The following is a 20,180-nucleotide window of genomic DNA, read 5'->3' as shown; positions in this document are numbered from 1 at the left end:
CGGGACGAGCGGGGCTGGGGGCCAGCGGCGGCAGCTCCGATCCGTCATGCCGGTCCCCTTCCGCAGGGCGAAGCTCAGTCCCGCGGCAGGTGGTGTCGAGGTGCCGGAATAACGGCCGCGGGGCCCGCCCAGGGCTCCCCTCAGGGCTCCCCTCAGCGCTCCCCTCAGGGCTCCCCGGCGCGCAGGCGGCGTGAGCGGGGCGGGGAGGTGCCGCCGCTGTCCCCCGCTGGCCGGGCCGGTGGGCGCCGGTGAGGTTTGTCCTGGCTGGAAGTTTGCCCTTGGCCCTGCCTCGCTCTTTTCTGAGGGATCTTGCGAGGCGCGGTGAGCGGGTAATTTTAAAGTGCTGTTAGGCCTCGTTGATGCCCAACTGGAAAGCCGTTTGCGCGTCCGAGCCGCCCTGAATTAGGAATAAGCTAGTTCGGAAACTCATGAGGGACCCAGTGGGAAGGCAGCTGGTGAATTTTAAGAAGGCAATACGTTTCAGGTGCAACAGCCTGTTCTTGAACCAGATCTGTTTAGTAATGCAAGGAAGATGACAGGATGTCATCACTAATGAAAACTAACACAACTGACGTGAGTCCCCTTTGCCGAAGATGGTATGCAAAAACCAGTGTTTCAAAGCTGATTAAAACCCAACAACTTTGAATTTTGTACTCAAACACATACGCAAGATACGTGTAAGAGCCTGGTGGATGCACCTGCTAGTGTGCGCAGCTTTAAATACCTGCTGCAAGCAGCCCAGATTCGCCCCAGCTCCTCCGGCCTGTGTAGCGGCTTTGTTTACACCTTGCTTGTGGAACACAAACTCAAGATCAGCATTTGCTGCTTAAGTAGGAATGCCACGGTTCATTTTCAAATACAGGCGTTACAGGTCTTTTGTTTAATCCAGGCAAAATTGTAATTTTCAATTCCCATGTTGAATTTACTCAGTCGGCAGAAGTTCTGCTTTGTGACTTCACACACGTGTCACTTAGGTAAAATGTTCACTTAGTTGTAGTTGACTGTCACTATGAGTGTAATGTGTTTTTAACCTCCCTTTATTTCCGAGGTGACACCAAGTTAGCTGATTCATTAAAGCGGTGTCAAATCTTACAGCAACCTCTGACAAGACATTTCACGGTGAATTTGTTTAATTTGTTTTGAAAAGCCTATGGTGATAGGAACTGCATGATCTGTTGACGTAATTCCACTACATGATGACTTTTATAGTTCACTGAGTTTTTTTCCTAATATATTCCATGCTGCAAATTATGCCAGTGATTACTTGTTCTATCCTTGGTGGGTATAAAGATATTCCATTTTTGTCTTTTACATGGAGAAGAACTTGAAGATTATAACTTCACCCTTTCCTTCTTACACATTATTCTCTGCTAAACAAATTTTGTTCTTTATTATTTTCCTACTGGTCTTGTGTTTTTAAACTTTAGATTTTTTTTCCACTGTCTGCAGTTTTCTCTAAATGGGGTCTTTAATCTGTACATTTTTTGCTGTGTGTTTCACTGCTGCTGAACAGAGCGAAATACTTGTTTCTCATGTCTTAGATCTTCATAGTGCCAAGTTTGCCATCCTTTTTTTCCCAGCTGTACCTCATTACACTCCCACTCTCTAAATGCAACCCACTGTAACTTTTTTTCCCGTGTTTTTGTTGTCTGCCTAGTTTTTCCCCTTGTATTTCAATTTATTTTCTTGATCATCATTGTAGTACTTCGTGTCTGTCTATAGAATTTTCAGATCATCATTTTGAGTTCTGCTTCTGTTTAGTAAACTGCTTGCAATCTTTCCCACCTTAGTTATCAGCCCAGATTCTGAAAGTGCAGTTTCTCTGTTTCATTGTCAGTGTAATAATGAAAATATGAAATAAAGCTAGGTGAATGGCAGATCATTGTGGAACCTCATTTGACTCCCAGTTTGCAAGAGAAGTATTACTAATTACTTCTTCATATAGTAGTCATAACTGCTCTTCAATTTAGGCCATAAGTCCCTACTCAGCTTGTCAGACTCTCAGGTGACTTAGATTAAAAGCCCAATCAAAGCTAAGTTTGTCACATCTGTGGCTTCTCCATTGCTCACTGTGTCAGAAAAAGATTTGTTCTTGACAAATTCACATTATCTGCTTTTTATTATCATATTCTCTTCTTAGATGCTCAACAACTGAATGCATAATAATTTGTTCCATTATCTTCCCAAAGACTGCGGTTAGGTTGACTGTCTCTGTTGCACTTCTGCAGTGCCCTGGGACCTCTCTCTCTTCTGGTTTTCTCTGGCCTTTCAAGGGTTACAGAGTCCTGCTTGTTTCTTTTATGCTTACAAAGCCACCAGTTTTCCCACTCAGGTACCCTTCCTCCTGCCAGTTTCCTAAAATACAGTAAGAATAATTTGGTAGCTGGAAGATGATGGGAAAATAGATGTTTTTTGGGAACGTGTGCTGCCCAGTTAGGTATGGACACAGCATCCTGGGAAAGAGATAAGTTATGTGGCTGTTGGACACCACAACTGTACACATCTGATCCATCTCAAACATTTTCAAAACATCTTTTCTCAGGAATAATGAATCAAAAAATAAAAGACTCCTTCTGGTGGATTCAAATATTGATCTACAAGCTGGATTTTAGCCTTGGGAACCTAATTATATTCTGAAAGTAATTAATTTTCTGCTGGAAAGCTTGGCAAACCTTTAGTATTGTGTTGGTTCCAGTCAGTTGTATAGATTGACAACAGAAAGAAAATTGTAATAACTTCTAGTGGAATCAGTTTGGAGCGTATTTGTGTTAGACTCTGTACTTCAGTCATATGGAGGCAGCACACTGGAAGTAGTTGTGTGTATTGTAAAACTGGGCACATAACTATAGTGGAAGCTAAGGTAAGGGGAGAAATGTTCCAACATATCCTGCAGTTATTTGTCTTTCTGTGACAGCACTTTGGCTTAAAGGTCTGCTAATCATCAGAAAACAGTTTTATTGTCATTAAATGACAGTATTTCAAATCAGCTCGAATGCATTCTGGCATCTTGATTGCACCAGTGTGACACGTGGCTGCCGTAGACGGTGAGCAGCAAATTCCCAAGGGGAAACTTGCTTATCTCCATCTGAGATGTGCTGTCTCTCTTGGCAGTTGGAATGCATTATTCTTTAATGGTGCCTTTCATGTAATTACATGCAGAGACATATTAGACCACCATCTTAACAACATTAGTTTCTTTTTACTGAGTTTGGTGCACTCTGACACTTGAAAGTGTTCCAGATACAGGAGTACAGCATTTGCCAGAGAACAGTGGCCTCTGTAAGAAAGCAGCATGTCACACAGATACAGAGAGCCTTGTTGCACTTGGAGAGGCTGTACATAGGTGCAGTTAGGTGATTTCCTTTCCCTCCACTCTTTAAAACAATTATTCTTACTCCTGCACATCTGACAACTGCAGCCTACATTACAAAGACTCTTTGAACAGCAGGATAGACAAATACTGTTTCCATCTTGCCTATAAAGAGATTGAGGCACATAAATGCCAGGTGACTTGTCTACTATGATGCCATCTGGCTTTGATTTTGTGGATGTAGAAGCACATGGTTAGTGGAAAAGACTTATTTCATGTTTTGGAAACTGGATCTTAGAAAATAGGAAGCAAATCAGCCATTTCTAGAACTTAACAACAGTGAGTCCTGGGTTCCTCTTGGTCCAGCATATCAAGGTGTGATCAGATTTTCAGCTGAAGACTTTATAAAGGCAATACAGCTCATGGGGCAGCTGTGGAATATACATTGGTTTACAGGAGTTTCATTTGGGAACCAGTAATCTTAACCATACTGGAGTAGCTGGTAAAATGGGATAACTTTGGTGAAGAGCTGTCGTTCAGAGCTGATCATATAAACAGACAAAACTCTTTCCTGCTAATGGACTTCCCTGAACAAGTGCACATTTATAAAATAACTTTTCTTTTCATAATTTTCAACTTATGTACTTTTTCTTGCAAAATAGTTGCCATTTAAAACAACAACAACAAAAAGGTGTTTTTAACTCTTCCAGGAAAAAGATGCAAAATCTCCCCCAAAGACACTTCCCTAATTCTTGAGAAGATTTGCTTCTTTGGTCTTAAAACAAGACTCAGTTTCACTAGAGTGCCAGCTGATGATTATGTTTATTTTTTTTAATTTTTTTTTTCAGCCGTAAAGTGGCCTGACCCTTTGAGTTGTAAGCTTGCATGACAGAATCAACCACAAAGACAAGTTTCCTTACTTAACGGCTAACTGTCATTTGCAGCATTTCATCACAGGGAAAAATAAAACAGTGTATGCAGAGTGAGGAAAAAAATAAGCAGAATGCTATCAGGTAGCCTTTAAATGCTTATTGCATGGTGAATCTTCCTATGAGCATCAAAAATATGACATGGTTTCTTCCTGAACTAGTGTTTCCAAATACTGCTAATTTACTTCTTGAGCAGATAGGCTATGTACATTTCAGAAGATGTAGCTGATAAAGTAACAGAATCTTTGGCCCTCTGTCAGCCAAATGAAAACTGCTAAGAAATATAACTTTCCTTTATTCCAGGAGCTCATTTTGGGTTTGATGCTGCCATCTTTATGACATTATGTGCTATATAAAATACCACCCTACAAATATAAAGTTGACACGTTCAGAATCCATGGGATAAATTGCCTCCTACTCTAGCCAAGTCTTGGCCTTGGCTTGCAGAAATTGCCATCTCTCTAAAAGTAATTTTAGATGCATTGATGGCTGTTCTGATGGAGTGGCTTAAATAGTTGACAGTTATGATAGTCAAAGTTATCTAGCATTACCTAATGATAAATTCAATATTAATCTCCCTTTATCACCCAGAGTTGTCTCTGGATCCTTCAGGTTGTAGGTACGGTTCTTAATGACTTTGACACATCTGTTCTAATTGTATGGTTTTTTTTTTTTTTATATTGTCAAAAACTGAAGAAATTCAGGAATTACTCAGTGAACCATTGCCAAGAATAAAGAAAAGTTACAAATTTTCCTTTCAGTTGGCAATAAAAAATAATAGGATTTGATGACAGAGCCAGTGGTTATTTAGAGAATTGTTCCAGGCAGATTTGATGTGGATAAAATTTATACTTAAGAATGTTACATCAGAGCTCTTAATTATTTGAAAGCACGTCTAGACCTCTGTTAATATATAAGCCCAACAGATCTGTGTAGGTTCTGAAGAAGCTTGGAAGGATGGACATTACTTTTGGGCAAGGAGATGCCAAGCTATAATAAGAATCATAGAATCATCATTTAGGTTGGAAGGGACCTCCGACCTGCTCAAAATAGGTCTAACCAGACCATGCTGCTCGGGGCTGCAACCAGACAAGTCCTGAACATCTCCGAAGATGGAGAATACACACCTCCTCTGGGCAGCCTGTGCTAGTGTTTGACCAGCCCCTTGGTAATTTTTTTTTCCCCAATATGTAACTGGAATGTCCCATGTTTCAACTTGTGTCATTTGCATTTTTTTGCCATCACTATGCTCCTTCGAGAAGAGTCTAGCTCTGTCTTTTTGGTGTCTTTCAGTTAGATAGTTGTAGACAGCAGTAAGGTCACGCTCAGCCTTCTTTTCTCCAAGCTGAGTAAGCTCAGTTCTCCCAGCCTCATCTTGTGTGCCGTGTTCTCCAGCCCCTGACTGTCTTGGTGACAGAGACGGCTTCTTACTGATCCTCTCAGAAGTTCATTCTCGAGGTTTAAATAAGGTGCTCAACCTGTCTTTGAGCACCAGAGGGTGCTCCTGCATTTGCAAAGAAGTGGAACTCTCTGGCGATGTATTCCAGAGAGCCTGTTGCATGTTCTTTGTTTGCATGGGATTTTTCAATAATTTTAACTACCTTAATTATAAAAAAAAAAAAAAAAAAAAATCACACTTTGTCTGCAGAATATTCTGAGACACTTGGAAGGAGAGCCACGTATAAGAGAGGCCTACACATGGGAAAGGGGGAGATGTGGGCATACATGCCTGGGGTTGTGTACCTGTTCTTCCACATGAATGTTTAAGTATGATCCCTCACTAAACTTAGTATACCTCCTATTCTTATCCTTTCTATGTATTTTTTCTATAACTGTAGTGTCTAGAAGCAGGACTGTATTATGCTATATATTTTCTAGTTACATAAGAGCAATGCTGTCCTTGCCTTGTCTGATGTTCTCTGGTATGGTACACTTTTTGATAACTGAACCATGGCCTTTAAGTCTGAACATTCCCAAATCACTGGGGAGGACAAGGGGAGATGTGGTCTGGATCCAGTCCTTGCAGCTACTGACATTCTGGACTAGCAGTGGTTCCTGGTGGCAACTACAGAGGCAGTGGGCTGGGCAGCATTAGCAGCCCTTTCTGACTTCTTCCACAGGTATCTGGTTCCTGTGCTGCAATGAAGGGTCTGCAGAAGCAGAAAATGAGGATGAACTAACTGAGCTGCCTCTGCCATGTTTTCAGCAAAACCAAGGGGGATTTGCAGTGCCTAAATAGTATGGATATTTTAGCTGTTAAATCTTGCTATCCTTCTGTAAAAGGAATGATGATGATTGTTCCCATTTTACAAATGGATAAAGTGGGAAGTATAGCCTCCTTTTAAAAAAAAAAGTGCTGAACATCAAATGCAGTAATGCAGGGGGCAGCTGTGAAGGTGGAACTAAGCAACTTGACCAAAACTGTGTGCAGGATTGGAATCTGTTAGTCACTGTCTGCATCCAGCAGAGAGCTTTGCATCTCTGGGGAGTAACAGTCTGCTCAAAACTGTGATGACAGAAGTCCTATGCTCTGGGAGAGAAATCAATCCTTGAATCGTAGAACAAATCTTCATAAGATGAACTTGTAAAAGACCATTAAGATTGGTATAGTTTAAGAACATGATACTTTGCTTCCTCTACCCCACAGAATTTTTTAATTTTTGACAACTTTACTAATGGGAAGTTGCTGAACAGCTTTTATCATGAGAACTTCTGTTCACATGTAACTTGTCATTAGTCTGACTTCAGAATAAAGGTTATATGACCACGACATCTGTGCTAGCTGAAATCTGGATTTAGTCCACCTACCTTACAATTAATATTTGACACAATCTGAGAAAAAAACAGTATTTTAATGTCAACATTTGGTTAAACAGTAGTGCAGACAAAATGCTTGCTTTAAGTCCCCACAGTAGTGAATAAGAAACGTGTCAGCAGAGTTGTTTCTCTACTTCATAGGATTGTAAATTGTTACTTGACTGTTACAAACTCTGACTGTTCAAGGCAGATGCAGCATGTGTGGTCTTTAGAGCATTCACACAGAATCCTGGGTGCTAATGCTCACAGTATCGGCAGGCTGAAGGACCCTCTATGCCTTAGCTGTGATTCCAAGGCAACCAACTGGTTCTCGTTAAAAATGCTTTTCAAAAGATTATTATGAGCCGAGATAATCTGAAGATGCTGTAGGCATTACACTACTTTGAAGTGCTGTTGACAGCTTTGGTTCAGGATTTGTAGGTGTTTCCTTTCAAACCTCTACTTCCAGCTGCTCATAGCTTTCTGAAATTTTAACCATTCTGCTTGAAATTTTCCAGACAGATTCTACTGGAGGTTGAAAATTTAATGGCAGACTTGAATAAGAATGCATGGGGAAAAAAAATGAAAACATTTCAGAATCCTAATTAAAAAAATTAATAAATTCAGTGTTCCTCTGAAGAGCTTTAGTTCTGAAAAGATTGGAAATTGAAAGCTGAAAATTTGCCAGAGAAATGGTCTCTGTAAAAGAAGACTACCTTTGAGTATTGCCATCAACTTTAATGTTGGGCCAAGTTAAAAATGTTTTTCCTGTAAGTACAATATAGGTTGGATCTTGTAATGGGACGTGCACCGGTACATATACATGCACAAGCTCATTGTATGTGTATCCCTGTTCCCCTTTCTGGGATCACATGCAGACACTAACCTTATAGTTCAGACACCCAGCATTCAGCAGCTGACCATGGCCCCGTTAGTTCTGCCACTACTGACTGATTAGGTGCAAATAAACTTTATGCTCAAATGTAATTATGTGAGATGACTTGTGTTATAAATGTTGTTCTGAGTCAAGGAACAGCTCTGCTTTCGCTAAAATCACTGTCAGACTATTCTTGAGTTAGTGGAGGCAGATAGACATATGCAGAGCACTACTGACTACTCTTAGAGGAATTACGTGTGATCATGTAGTTAAGAGTACAATAGTATAACTTAGATCTGCAGCTTCATAAACATGCATTAAATGGGGACATATTCCCCTAAAGACAAGGTTTAGCTGGTCTTCTAAAGGTATACCTGTCTTCACAGAGCAGTGAATAGCAGTACGGCATCCTTCATGTGTTTTAGAGAAATTGTGTTCCACAATTACAAAAATAACATGAATCCTGTAACAAAGTACTTAACTATAACATGTAATTGCAGAGGATTGGAGTTAATGGTTGAGGATTTGAATTCTTGATTCTCTTATATGAGAGACCAGGAAAAAAAAGAATAGGTTACACTAATCATGCCTACGCGCTTCATAGGAAGCTTACAGAATTTACATAATCTAGTAGTAAAAGATTTCTTGCTTAGTAAATTGACAGAATGGCAAGATAGTTTTGCTGATGTGAGGTGGGATTGCAGATTCCTAAATCTGAGAAGAAAATCTGGGGCCTTCAGCCTTATAGAGCTGTGTTCATCACAACCCCTGTGCATATGGGGATGGTTTACTGAACTGAGATCCCAATCGAAGAGGAAGACTCACTTGGTTAGTGCTACAGAGACAGAAGTATCCCCATGTTACTTGTCAACAGATGGTCCAGGCAGCAATAGCCATATGAACATATATAGTCCAAAAGGCATCTGAGAAGCCTAGGTACCAGTAATATTGGGAGTCAGATAACCATGGATCTAAAGGATGTAGCACCTATTTGCAGGAAGGTAGATGTAAATGCAGTTGAGTATTTTGACTCACTTAATAGATTTCCAAAGATGATTAAGAATTTTAATAATTTAACCAATACTTAATTAGTTTAAAATAGTTGTCTAGAATTTGTATGAAATTTTCAATGGGCAGGATTGCTTTCTACAAGGGAAGGATGAAAAGAGACAGTTACAAAATTCACCAGTGAGCTTCTGAATATGAGGTTTAGATTGAGAATCGTCTGTAGTCAAGACATTGTCATGGAAATTGCAGTTGCCCCATGTTTCTTCATTTGAAAGGTGATCTTTTGATTTTACTTTTTGACTAAAGACAAGCCTGTTAAGAAAGTGGTGGGATGTCCAGCAGCAGCGAGGGAGCTGCAAAATTGGAGTTCCAAAAATTATACCAGCTCACGTGTCAGAAACATGAATAGAAGAGGAGGAGGAAAATTAGCTTTAAGAGACAGACCTAATTGAGTACTCTATCTTCACAGTGTTGTGGATTTAAGTTTTGCCTGGAAAATATCCTGTATTACAGGAACTGTGAAGGTAGAAGATGGGTTGAATAACACAACGTGCACTTCTGAGGATTCATTTCGGGATTTAAGATGCATTACAATGCTGAAAATGAGAGCACTTTCTGCCACTCAGAATGTTATTTGTTAAATACCACCAGTATGTGTGAAGTCTCTTGTTTCTGTCTTGCAAAATTGTCACTAACATTTAATAGCTTAGCTACTTCTGTGCTTCTTTTCCTTTTCCTTTTCTTTCACAAATGGAGATTCTTCTTTTAAAGAATAATTGATGATGGAAAATTACTTGTGGTGTGCAAATATAATTTTTCATACAGCTTCTTTTAGCCTGTTTGCCCCAGAAAACCAAAGTTTGTGTGATCACAGTCTGTTGGTGTGTATCTGACCACTAAGTTTTCCCCCTGGGAAGTTTGAAATTTATTGGCAGATTTCAGTCAGATTTGGCAGAGGGATAATGATGTTCCTCCAGGTTTCACAAGAATGGGGAGGGGGAAGAAACCCTTTAAGACATCTTTAAAGAAAGAGTTCAGTGTGAGTTCAACCCTAGTTAGACATCAGAGAATCCAGGTGGGTATGAGCCTTTATTAAATGCCTGAGCTGAAGAGAGGCTGTGGTCGAGACAGTCAGGGATGAGAAACATGAGTATAGAGAACGAGGCCTCATTATTTCTTGTGCTTGCAGAAGCACTTGTCATTCAGTAATGACAAGTAGTCCTAAATAAAGGCAGAGAATAGTGGTTTGGAAGTTTATTTGCTTAAGATTGTTGCCTATTGTAAACATACTGTCCTTTTTGTTCTATCAGGCTGAAGGGCATACAGTGTGTGGAAACTACAAATACAGACATGTTTGATGAAAAAGCAAGTGCTTTGCACTGTGATGAAGTGACACCATCCATTTTGCTAACCGTTCCTTTGCTCTCAGACACATCTCACTGTAGCAGTCCAGGCATAGATTGTGCAAGAGGAAGTTAAGCTGTCTGTTTTTTATCAGCTAGAATTGCTTTACAGCTTTTATAATACAAGCATCGCTTTTGTTTACTAGTGACCAGAGTAGCCAGCCCTCCCAGAATAAGGATTTTGTTACAGCTGGAGAAAAGGACACACAAAAAGTTAATTTGACTTGTCTGAGATTGCACAGAAGTCCATGAAGAGCTTGACATGTCCCATTTGATGTCTTGACTTTTTATGTAACATTTTTGTAGAGATTCCAATTGTTTTAAATGTTTTTTAAGCTTTTCCTTTTTCAGCTGTATAGATTTATCTGCAGGGGACTGTCACATTTAAGATGTCCTTACATGAAAGAAAAGCACTCCTAACCCACTGGTTGAGACCATCTTTAAAGCTAATTGAAGTTACGTTTTTGTCTGGTGTTCTGACTTCGCGAGCACTCGGTGCTACTTGGAAAGCTGGGCATACTGCCAGGCCTGCAGGGCCCTAGAGAGATGCACCTAAAAGCATTCAGGTGAAAAATAAAGCAAAGCTAGCTGGATGGTAGAATGGGAGAACAGGAAAGCTAGTAAGTGAACCATTTAAAGCAATCAAAGTATTTCTGGGGCTCTTAAGAAAGCCGGTGGTACTGTGACAACGCTTGTATCTGTGGCCTGCTGGGGGAGTATAAGACTGTGAGTAGCTGCCTTTGAGGAAGGTGGAGATGGATTCGGCTGAAATTCGTGACTCTTGCTCCTCAGATTAGGAGTTCATCAGTGACTTTCTTTTCATTTGTGCTGAAGTCCTTTTCAGGACTAGGAAGTAGAGGTAAATCTGAAGTGGTGATTGGTCTGGAAGATGAGTGATCGGTGATTTATGAGCTTTGAGGAACTGTTTCAAATAATTCATAACAGGACTTATTCTGGACCTGCTTCTGAGAATAACGTTCTTGATGAAGGCAGCTGGTCAGGTTCTCCACTTCAGCCCACTGTCTGAAGAACATGAGGCCAATGTCTGTCTAAGGAATGCACCAACGCATACAGCAATAGTTATTTTTTTGTAGAACCTACAAGGAGAAAGATACCTATTGACTGGCCATTTCAACAAATTATATTTTTTGCCAAAGAGAGTGGTTGGCAAACTTGCATACATTTGTGATTTTTTTTCTCTTTTTTTTCTAAGAGCATAAGGTAAGTACTTGTTAATGCATAAGCAAACTACCTGATGTTGGAGTCAGTCAGCCTCATGATACCTTCACCTGAGAAGTTTTAAAATAATTTGTGTCCTTGTCCTTTGATACCATCTCATTTTTTATAAAAATATTCTTGTTCTGCCAAAGTATTTTTGAGTGCCACCAACCTGGTTTGGGGAGGGGGGGGGGGCAGGTTGTGAAAGAAATGTTTCTCTTAAAATTATTGCCAGATGTTTAGGAAGTGGCAGGGCAATCTTTCCAGAAATTTTGTTTGTGTGTGTGTATTAGGAGAAATACCCATTCATGTGAGAATAGTTCCTGTCTGCTGGTCCATCCTGTTCCCAGTACTTTTCATAGAAACAGCTTGATTCTTAAGATCAGTGCTTGACTGCAGGTTTTCCCTGTGACAGCACAGAGTTTTACAAAATATAGAATACAGATATCAAGATGGATCCTTTTGCCTCGGGTTCAGCCTTTACTGAGGTTTGTGCAGTCTTTTTATTGCTTCACTGGGAGTTGATTCAGGTCCTTTGATTCTTTTTCTCTCTGGTCTGATTTCAGAGTCACTGAGTCACAGAGAAAATCGAAGGAGCAGCAGACATGAAGCTGCCCACTTAAAATGTAGCAGTACTCTTCGTGACTCTGAAACTTGTAAATACGCAGGCAACACCCTGTGTGCATGTTGAAGTTCCTAATAGCATGTATAAGCCTCATAGAGACCAGATTGCTAATAGCATGTAAAGATGCACTTTCTAGATACCTCAGGGCTTTTCTAATTTTAAAAAATATTTTGATACCACTTCATGTGAAGTTTTGAATAGTAAGCTGAAAGGGTTATGATACGTTGCAGGCTGATAACTAGTTTAAGCAAGGTTGCTGTTTCCAGTCAATTACAGATCACAGAGATGGGACAGAATTATCTGTATAATGGAAAAAAGAAAGTCATACGAAAGGCAGGATCTCAGTAAAACTATGTTGCCCATATAATAGTGGGCAGAATCATCTAAATTGCCCTTCCATTAGACTGTGATAAGTCTGAGAATGCATATGAGCAGCAGAAAAAAAAATCCATAGCTCCTGATTCCCTGTGTACTCCATTGTAGGAGAAACTCTAGGATGAAATTTCAAGTTTACTATAGTAAAATAAGTGTGGCAGTCAGGAGGCATCTTGAAGCTGGGAAAACCAAATCCAGATTATGTTCTGCATGGTTCAGACCAGAAGGATAAAATTGTTTCTTCACCTTCCCATGCAAGTTCCTTAGTCCCTGAGCTCCTGTTCTACCACTGTTACTTCTCATGAAAACCTTTGGAAGTTCTGCTTTTGTTTTACTGCAGAACAGAGACCCTTTGGAAGTCTCAAAGGTTTACAGGACAAGAGATCATTTTCTGTCCAGCTTGCTAAGCATTCTGCTTTCTGGTTATGAGCTTCCTTGGCAGCTATGTTGCAAACAAACTGCCTCCCTCCGCAGCAGAGGTTTTTGTGAGCACAGTTCTTTAGTAAATGCTTGGATTTAGGTTCTAGAACTTAGTCCCATGCTAGCTAAGAATGACTGCTTCCCCCATCACTTCCAGAACTAAGTACAAAATTTAATTTTTTTAATTCAGCTGTACTTCCATAAATGTTTCTTGTGCACAGAGCCATCCTACTGCATATTCACACATACTAAGATAAACAAAAAAGCGTAAGCTAGCAAAACCTACACATGCATCCAAATGTTTTTCCGTGCAGCTTGTAAAAGGAGGAAGAAAGAAAAAGATTATTCTTTCCATATTCACAGTACATGAACTCTTGACGTCACTGATTTCAGTGGCCCTAGATTTTACCATGGAAAGGGACTGTAAAAATTGAGCTAAGGACATCTACTCTAAAAGTGTCAGTATGTAAATATAAAGTGCCAGTCACTGCTGGGTTTTTTAATGCTGGTAATTTTTCCACTGATATGAAAAGTTATGAAAAATTATTTCTCCCCCATTAGGTATTGCTTGGTTAATTGTGTAGTCATGAGAGCAGAGTGTGTGTTTTTAATGAGGGTACAGTACAGAAATCAATGGAAACTAATGTTTCAAAGCAAGAATTTTCTGAGTTATAATGTATTTATAGATTCATTTGATTTGTTATTACTTGAGCTGTTCACAGTGATGTGATTTCACTAGTGACTAACGTGTTTCAGCCATTTCCCGGGGGAATGAAGTGCTGGGGCTTTCTGGTCAAGGGCTGTGAAATCTTCCCATTTCAGGACTCAATGCTGGTCCAGAGCAGTGTGGTGCATTGAACACGATACCACCTGACAGGTCATCACTGGTCTCTAATCACTCTGCTCTGGAAAATTATTTTCTCTCTGAGTTTCCTTTGTTAGAAGGATGAACAGAAGCCAAGGATGAAACTTAGCATGTCTCCCATAGTACTTTCTCATCTTTGAGACTCCTTCCCACATTGCAGTCTAGGGCACACTAGTGAAAGGGTATGTAAGAAAGTTGTTTGCCGTACCAGTTCTGTTGATTGAGCAGTATATTGATTGAAAGTAAATGTTCAGGAAAGATAATTTCAGGGCTTGAAGACTTCAAATTTTATTGCAATCCTTACAATACGTGATGGGAAGTGGACAGGTTTTTGTGGGTGGTTTTTGCCTTCAGAATCCTACTCCTGCATTAAATAAGTAAATAAAAGCCTCATTTCTCATTTTAAAACATGTATATTGAGCTTAATGGGTACTCACTTTTAAAAACTTATTATTTTAAATTGGTTGGTGTTTTTGATGACTTGGAGTGGCAGTTTTACAGGGATGCCTGGCAATGGCTCATCAGAATATGTTCACATTACTCCGTGTCATGATTATATTCAGGATTGTCTTCTATCTGTTTTGAGACTATTTGCATGACTCTGTAATAGTAATGTTGCAGTCCTGCTGTGTTTTACATTATACTCGTTTGGCAGGATCTTCAGTTTGCTTTTAATATTGTATTTCTTCACTTTGCAGTGTGTGCCTCTGAAATGATCTACCTGTTTACAAACATAATCAATTTCCAGTTATTTGTACAGTGTTTCCCACAAGCTCTTAAGTTTTCTTCTGATATTGTTCTCTGCATTTAGAAATATTGTGATCATTTTATGTCCATGAAGCAGAGGAAATTCTAGTTATGGCCCAGGAGAAGCTTTACAGACTTTTGATTTGGTCTCTTAGAAAACTGTTAGCTCTCCATATTTTCCAGATACAAAACAATAATTGATTCAAATTTTCCTGCTTACTGACAACATTACTTGGTATTTGGGGGTTAGCTCTGCACTGTTTTTCAAGTCTAAGTAGCATTTATTACCTTGCCTTTGCTTACAGTGCTAAAAGAAGATGATACAAAATGGTCATTTCTGCCATTCAGCTGAATAAGAAGCAGTGGCCAGCAGAGCTTGCTGAATAACAAACATGAATAGCTCAGACATTGAGTAAGATCTTATAAAATGTATTTCAAGTGGATCTTAAAACCAAGGTTGTGTTAAAGGAAAAAAAGCAGACCAATTCCTCACCAGACAAGACACACAATGTAGTTTCTCACTGTAAACGTGAAGGTGCTGATGACTGATACTGGTGACTAAGTGAAAAATCTAATGGTGTTTTCTTTGCTTGTTCACGTAAATACACTACTTCCCCAAGACAAGTAAGCATTTGGAAGTTTTGGAATTTTTGCTTAAATGAAAATTAGTAGCTTCTCTGCCAACTGCTACCTAGAAAATATATTTGAAAGTGATGCTATAGTATGAAATACATAGCACAAAGTAATGCAATTATATATGTTTTCATGTTATGAGGAGGCATTGATTAAGGATGGTACATCTTTTTTTATTTCATACGTCACTAGTCAACTTCTAGAGGTAATACTCTAGAAACAGGACTGTTTTTTCTTTTTAGACAACCACTTTGGTAGAGAACTGCTTCTTTGTAACATCCATCCTTGACAAGATGATGGTCAAATTAATCGATCAAATGTTTCGTCTTGTATTCCAGCAGTATGAGTGTGTTTAAGATGAAGGCTGAAATCAGTCATTTATTATTGTCTGTGAATGCTTATTATTGCTTACTGCCAGTGACATGCCTATATAGGAAAATTAAGGTGTGAGTTTTGACATAAGAAAGAGTTTGTTCTGGCTTACATGTCTCCAGAATAACGGCAGTAGCAATGAAGACACAAGCATATTCTGGCTTAAGTAAGGGCCATAAACCTGGCTAAGTCCCTAGGGAGTTTTTGTGCTGGATGCTGCTCCTAAAACACGAGTTAAAGCATTGTCAAAGGCTGCAGTGTGCAGTGTAGAGATAACACAGAACTTAAAGTAGCTCATGTAAATAAGGCTTTCAGTGCTGTACAGACTTCTACAGTTAGAAATTAAAGCTTTGCGTCCTTCACAGAGCACTGTGCTGCTGTGATACAATCGTATCTTTGTTTTGTAGTGTAGGGGTACCATAAGGGCTGACAGGAGGGTGGGGCACTTGCCACGATGCTGTTAAGTGAACAGGTACAAGTATTCATCACGTTGTAAAATTCTGAAATTGTTCTTCATTATCTCGTTCTTTCCTGCTGCTGCTTGTGCTAGGACTTCAACCTGCAAAAGCACTTAGTCCTAAGTCAGTTTTAAGCTGAAGATGCTTAAAGAAAAAAATGCATTGACAACAAAAGCAAGATCACTGTTGTTGTTTTGTTTTTTTTCTTTTTTTTTTTTTTTCTTTTTTTTTCTTTTTTTTTTGTTTGGTTTGGTTTAATGGTTTTTTTACATGTGTGTATGTCTATAGGCTTGCACTCACTAGGAAAATGATTATGATTCTTTTCCTGCTGGTGTTCCAGAACAGTCATGAAACCCCATGGGAACTCTCTGTCCTGTTGCTTATTGAGCAGTCTTTGAAACAACTGAAATGCTGCTGTTTTCTAAAATCTGAAGGACTAAAAAGGCCTATGTGGCTTCAGCTTGAACTCCCAGTGGTACCTAATTGTTTAAGATGTATAAGAAGAGTACAGATACATGTAAAGAAGTGGAAGCCTGTGACAAGACCATGCTTACCCTCAGGAGTAGCAATCAGATTTAGAGGAGGTGTGGAAAATAAAAGTTTAGAGCTCTGTCTAACAGCTATCAAATAACTGATATTGCAGCATCAGTAGCTAACAAACATATACCGCTAAGAGGTGTTAGAGCTGCATGTCATCATGACATGCATTGCATCACCTTTGTGCTTACTTTTCTGTAGGATGTTATCCTCTGAAGGATGAGGAGTGGAGAGAAGCTACACATGTAGCTAGTTTTAGAATTATTGCAGTCTAGCTTTCTTGTCACACTCCTTAGGGGCAGAAAATGAGTTGTAAATGAGATTGGGCTATTAATGCTGTATGTAAATTTCAGGAAGTTAAGTAGTGAATCAAACTAATATCCTTAACATATATGAATATGTTTATCTCATCATCAACAGGAGTTCAGATATGACTGCTCAGGAAGAGGAAAGTGTTTTCTTGTAGGATGTGTAGAAAATGTGTTAAGATTGTATAATTTAGTTGTGAGCAAACACATTTTTAACAAATGAAAATAAATCAAATATTTTCACAAAGTTGAGAAGTCTAACAACAACTTCTACAACAGTCCACATTTCATGACTGATGAAATCAGAATAAGTTTTAAGATTGCCTGGAAAACTGTCATGCTGTTTCCATCATACTTAAAAGATGATAGCTAACAAGTGAAAAGATGTCACCAGCTCTGGTAAGCAGAAGATGATATGCAGAGTGTACAAGTGCATTTACTAGTGATTTTTTTACTCTTCTGATAACAAATGCAAGGAATTTTTTTATTTGTGTGTTTTTACATATAAACCATGTATGCTTTCTGTAATAGTCCTTTTCCCCTCTTTTCTCTTTCAAGAGTCACGATGACAGATTTGCTTTCACTGCTGAATGGTATGACCCAAATGCTTCACTCTTTCGGCGTTATGAACTTCTGTATTATCCAAAAGATGGATCAGTTGAAATGGTAAGAATAAAAGAAAAAAAATCTGTTGTCATAAGTGTAATATCCAATTAAACAGTTTGTAGAATGGCAAGCCACTGCCTATGCCTGTTAATTTTGCAGGTAAGGAAAATGTAATTTAAGACATATCTTGCTCTGTTTCTAAAACTAAAAGAAAAGCAAAAATACAAGTTCACAGTGAAGCATGTGGAAGAGCTTCCACATTTATGGTTTTTGGTTTTTTTTTTCTTAAAGCTTGCTTTGGTGTGGAGAGATGCTTTTTCACAAATTTGTTTTCATTCAACGTTTACTTGGGTTTCAGAAGTGAAACTCAGCAACACTGACCTACTGCTTGAGAAACATAAATTGAAGCTGATTCCAAACAGGGGAATAAGCTTCAGCAGGAATTCCAGAAGCCTCTGAAGAGTAAAAAAGGAGTCTTATCAAAGTAGAGGAAATGGTAAATTGCTCTTAATTGGCTTTTAATGAAAGGAAGGATGTTTCAAACAGTAGAATCTAAATTTTTCCATCAGTGGTGCTTGCACAGATCTTTCTGACTTGTGGTTCATACAACTAATCCCCATTGTTTATTCATAGCAGGTTAAAACAAGCATTTTGCAGTAGGAGGCATATGTATAAAAATGTAATATGTACTGTAAAGATAATCCTAATAAACGAACCAATACTTTGTGCTTCCTTTTAGGAATTAGTGAATGTTTTGGACTAGTCTTTTCTGGTTTTTAATGAGACCTAAGTGTCTGAGAATAGCCTAGATTTGGATATTCACGCTTAGTAGTTTCATTATCAAATTTTAGTTTTCCTGCTATAAATATCAAATGCAGAAATAAGAAAGCTAGTGGAATCTGCCTTTTCTTACCCAAACTACTGCTCACTGAAACCCTGGTACCTACCTGTGTGAGGAGATGCACTTTGCACTTTTTACTGATAGTCTTTTTAAACAAACTCTGTCATGATGTTGTCCCTTTAAGTTAGCTCTTTGTATGATGTCTGTGTGTGCACAGTTGTCAAAATGTGATGAATTTTATTTTTTTATTTCCCAGAGACAGTTTAGCTAATCAGTCAGGAGCTGTAATAATCTTCCTACACAACCATGTGTAGGCTGGCAAAACCGTTGTTCATTTCACCTAGACGTCTCAAAACCAAGAGCTTTCAAGGTGTTCCTGAGTTTCTTAATGCATTCAGCATCAAATACCTATGGTTTGGTAGACTAATGCATTTTGCTAGTGTGCTCTTAGGTTAAGATAGTATGGTGTGTACACAGTCATGAGTGTATATGGACTGCGTGTGATCAGGACACGAGTTAAGAAAAGCAAAAATGCATGTAACACCTCTAGAAAGAATATCACTATTGGGGCTGAGTTTGTGGACAGAGATTAAATATAGAATTCTCTTCTGGATTTTTTTTTTTTTAATTTCTATAGAATTTGGTGCTTCTTTCTTTATTACCGCCTAATTCTTCTGCATCTTTTGGTACCTTCCCGAGGAGATGACAGCTTGCTCTTACCTCTAATGTATTTGAGGAGAAGGGAGGTAATGGATATAAGCCAGCTTCTCCCTGCTTGTGAGAAAGATGTTTCATTCCCTTTCCCACCTCCCTGACAATAGTTCTCCTTTATCACACACCTCAGCTGAGGGTGGAGCAGAGCTGTTGAAGGCTTGTGTTATGTGAAGTCCTCAGCTCTCCTTTTCTTTCCCAGTCCTTCATGTCTTTGTTCCTGTTAAGAAAAATGGCAGCGGGAATAATGAGACAAGTTTCCAGCTTGCTTTGCGGCTGGAAGAAGACAACATAGGTTTTTGTCCAAGGACAGCAAGCAGCTCTTATGATCAGACTGGATCTCTTGACAAAGAGATGCCCATTCTCTGAATTTTCTATAGTTAATAATTCTCATGGGGAATTCTTAAAGCCTGAACAACTTTTCTTTCTACAGGAGATTTCCTAAAAAGAGAGAAGAAATCTTTAAAAAGGACAGATTCTTACCAGAGAACTATTTTGTTTTGGGTAATTTACTTCTACCTGTACATGGGCAGGAGGGGAACAGTCCAAACAGTCTTACATTTCTTCTGCTGTGGCTTATCATTCACTTTATAAAAAGGTCTTTTAAACAGATCCAAAATTCCATTCTAAACAAGAATTCTTTAACACAGGTAGATGCCTACCCCCCACCTTTATCTTCTGCTTGAGAAGAGAGAAACAGCTTGGTGCCTTTCTAGCAACTGCTAGTGAAATAACCAAGGAAATGTTCAGATTTTTAGTCAAGATATTGAAGAATTTGAATATGATCAAGACAGTTAATACGCTTCCTGGCAAAGTCCAGGAAAAAAACCAAATAGCTGAATTCAAGTGATTTTTTTTTTTTTTTTTCAGCATGTTGTCATTTCATTCCCTACCGCACTTGAATAGAGGACACTTAGTAGGAGCACATATGAGGGGCTAAAGACATTTCAGCATAGAAGGATTCTTCCTTATAATCCTGCCTCAGCAGAAGGAAGTATCAAAATAGTTTATATTCTCTGATCAGCAAAGTTTTGGCTATTCTGGAAAAACTTACAATTCTTCTAGGCTTCTAACAGAAGAGAATTTCAGAACATGGAGGAGTATGCTCTTAATCCCCCCCCCCCCCCCCCCATCTTTGGGG

At 39.0% G+C, this 20,180-nt stretch overlaps 1 protein-coding gene across 1 annotated transcript in view; it reads left to right on the top strand.

The window, feature by feature from the left end:
- Positions 1-20,180, top strand: part of NME7 (NME/NM23 family member 7) — a 90,684-nt gene that overhangs the window by 118 nt on the left and 70,386 nt on the right. Inside the window, exon 2 of the mRNA XM_010567384.1 lies at positions 17,440-17,547. Coding sequence (XP_010565686.1) covers positions 17,440-17,547 — 108 coding nt within the window. The remainder of the gene's footprint in view (positions 1-17,439; positions 17,548-20,180) is intronic.

This window comes from Haliaeetus leucocephalus, unplaced genomic scaffold (assembly GCF_000737465.1).
Source record: "Haliaeetus leucocephalus isolate CR32 unplaced genomic scaffold, Haliaeetus_leucocephalus-4.0 Scaffold228, whole genome shotgun sequence".
Taxonomy (NCBI): Eukaryota; Metazoa; Chordata; class Aves; order Accipitriformes; family Accipitridae; genus Haliaeetus; species Haliaeetus leucocephalus.
Note: the sequence above shows the minus strand (reverse complement) of the source record. Positions and strands in the feature narration are given on the sequence as shown.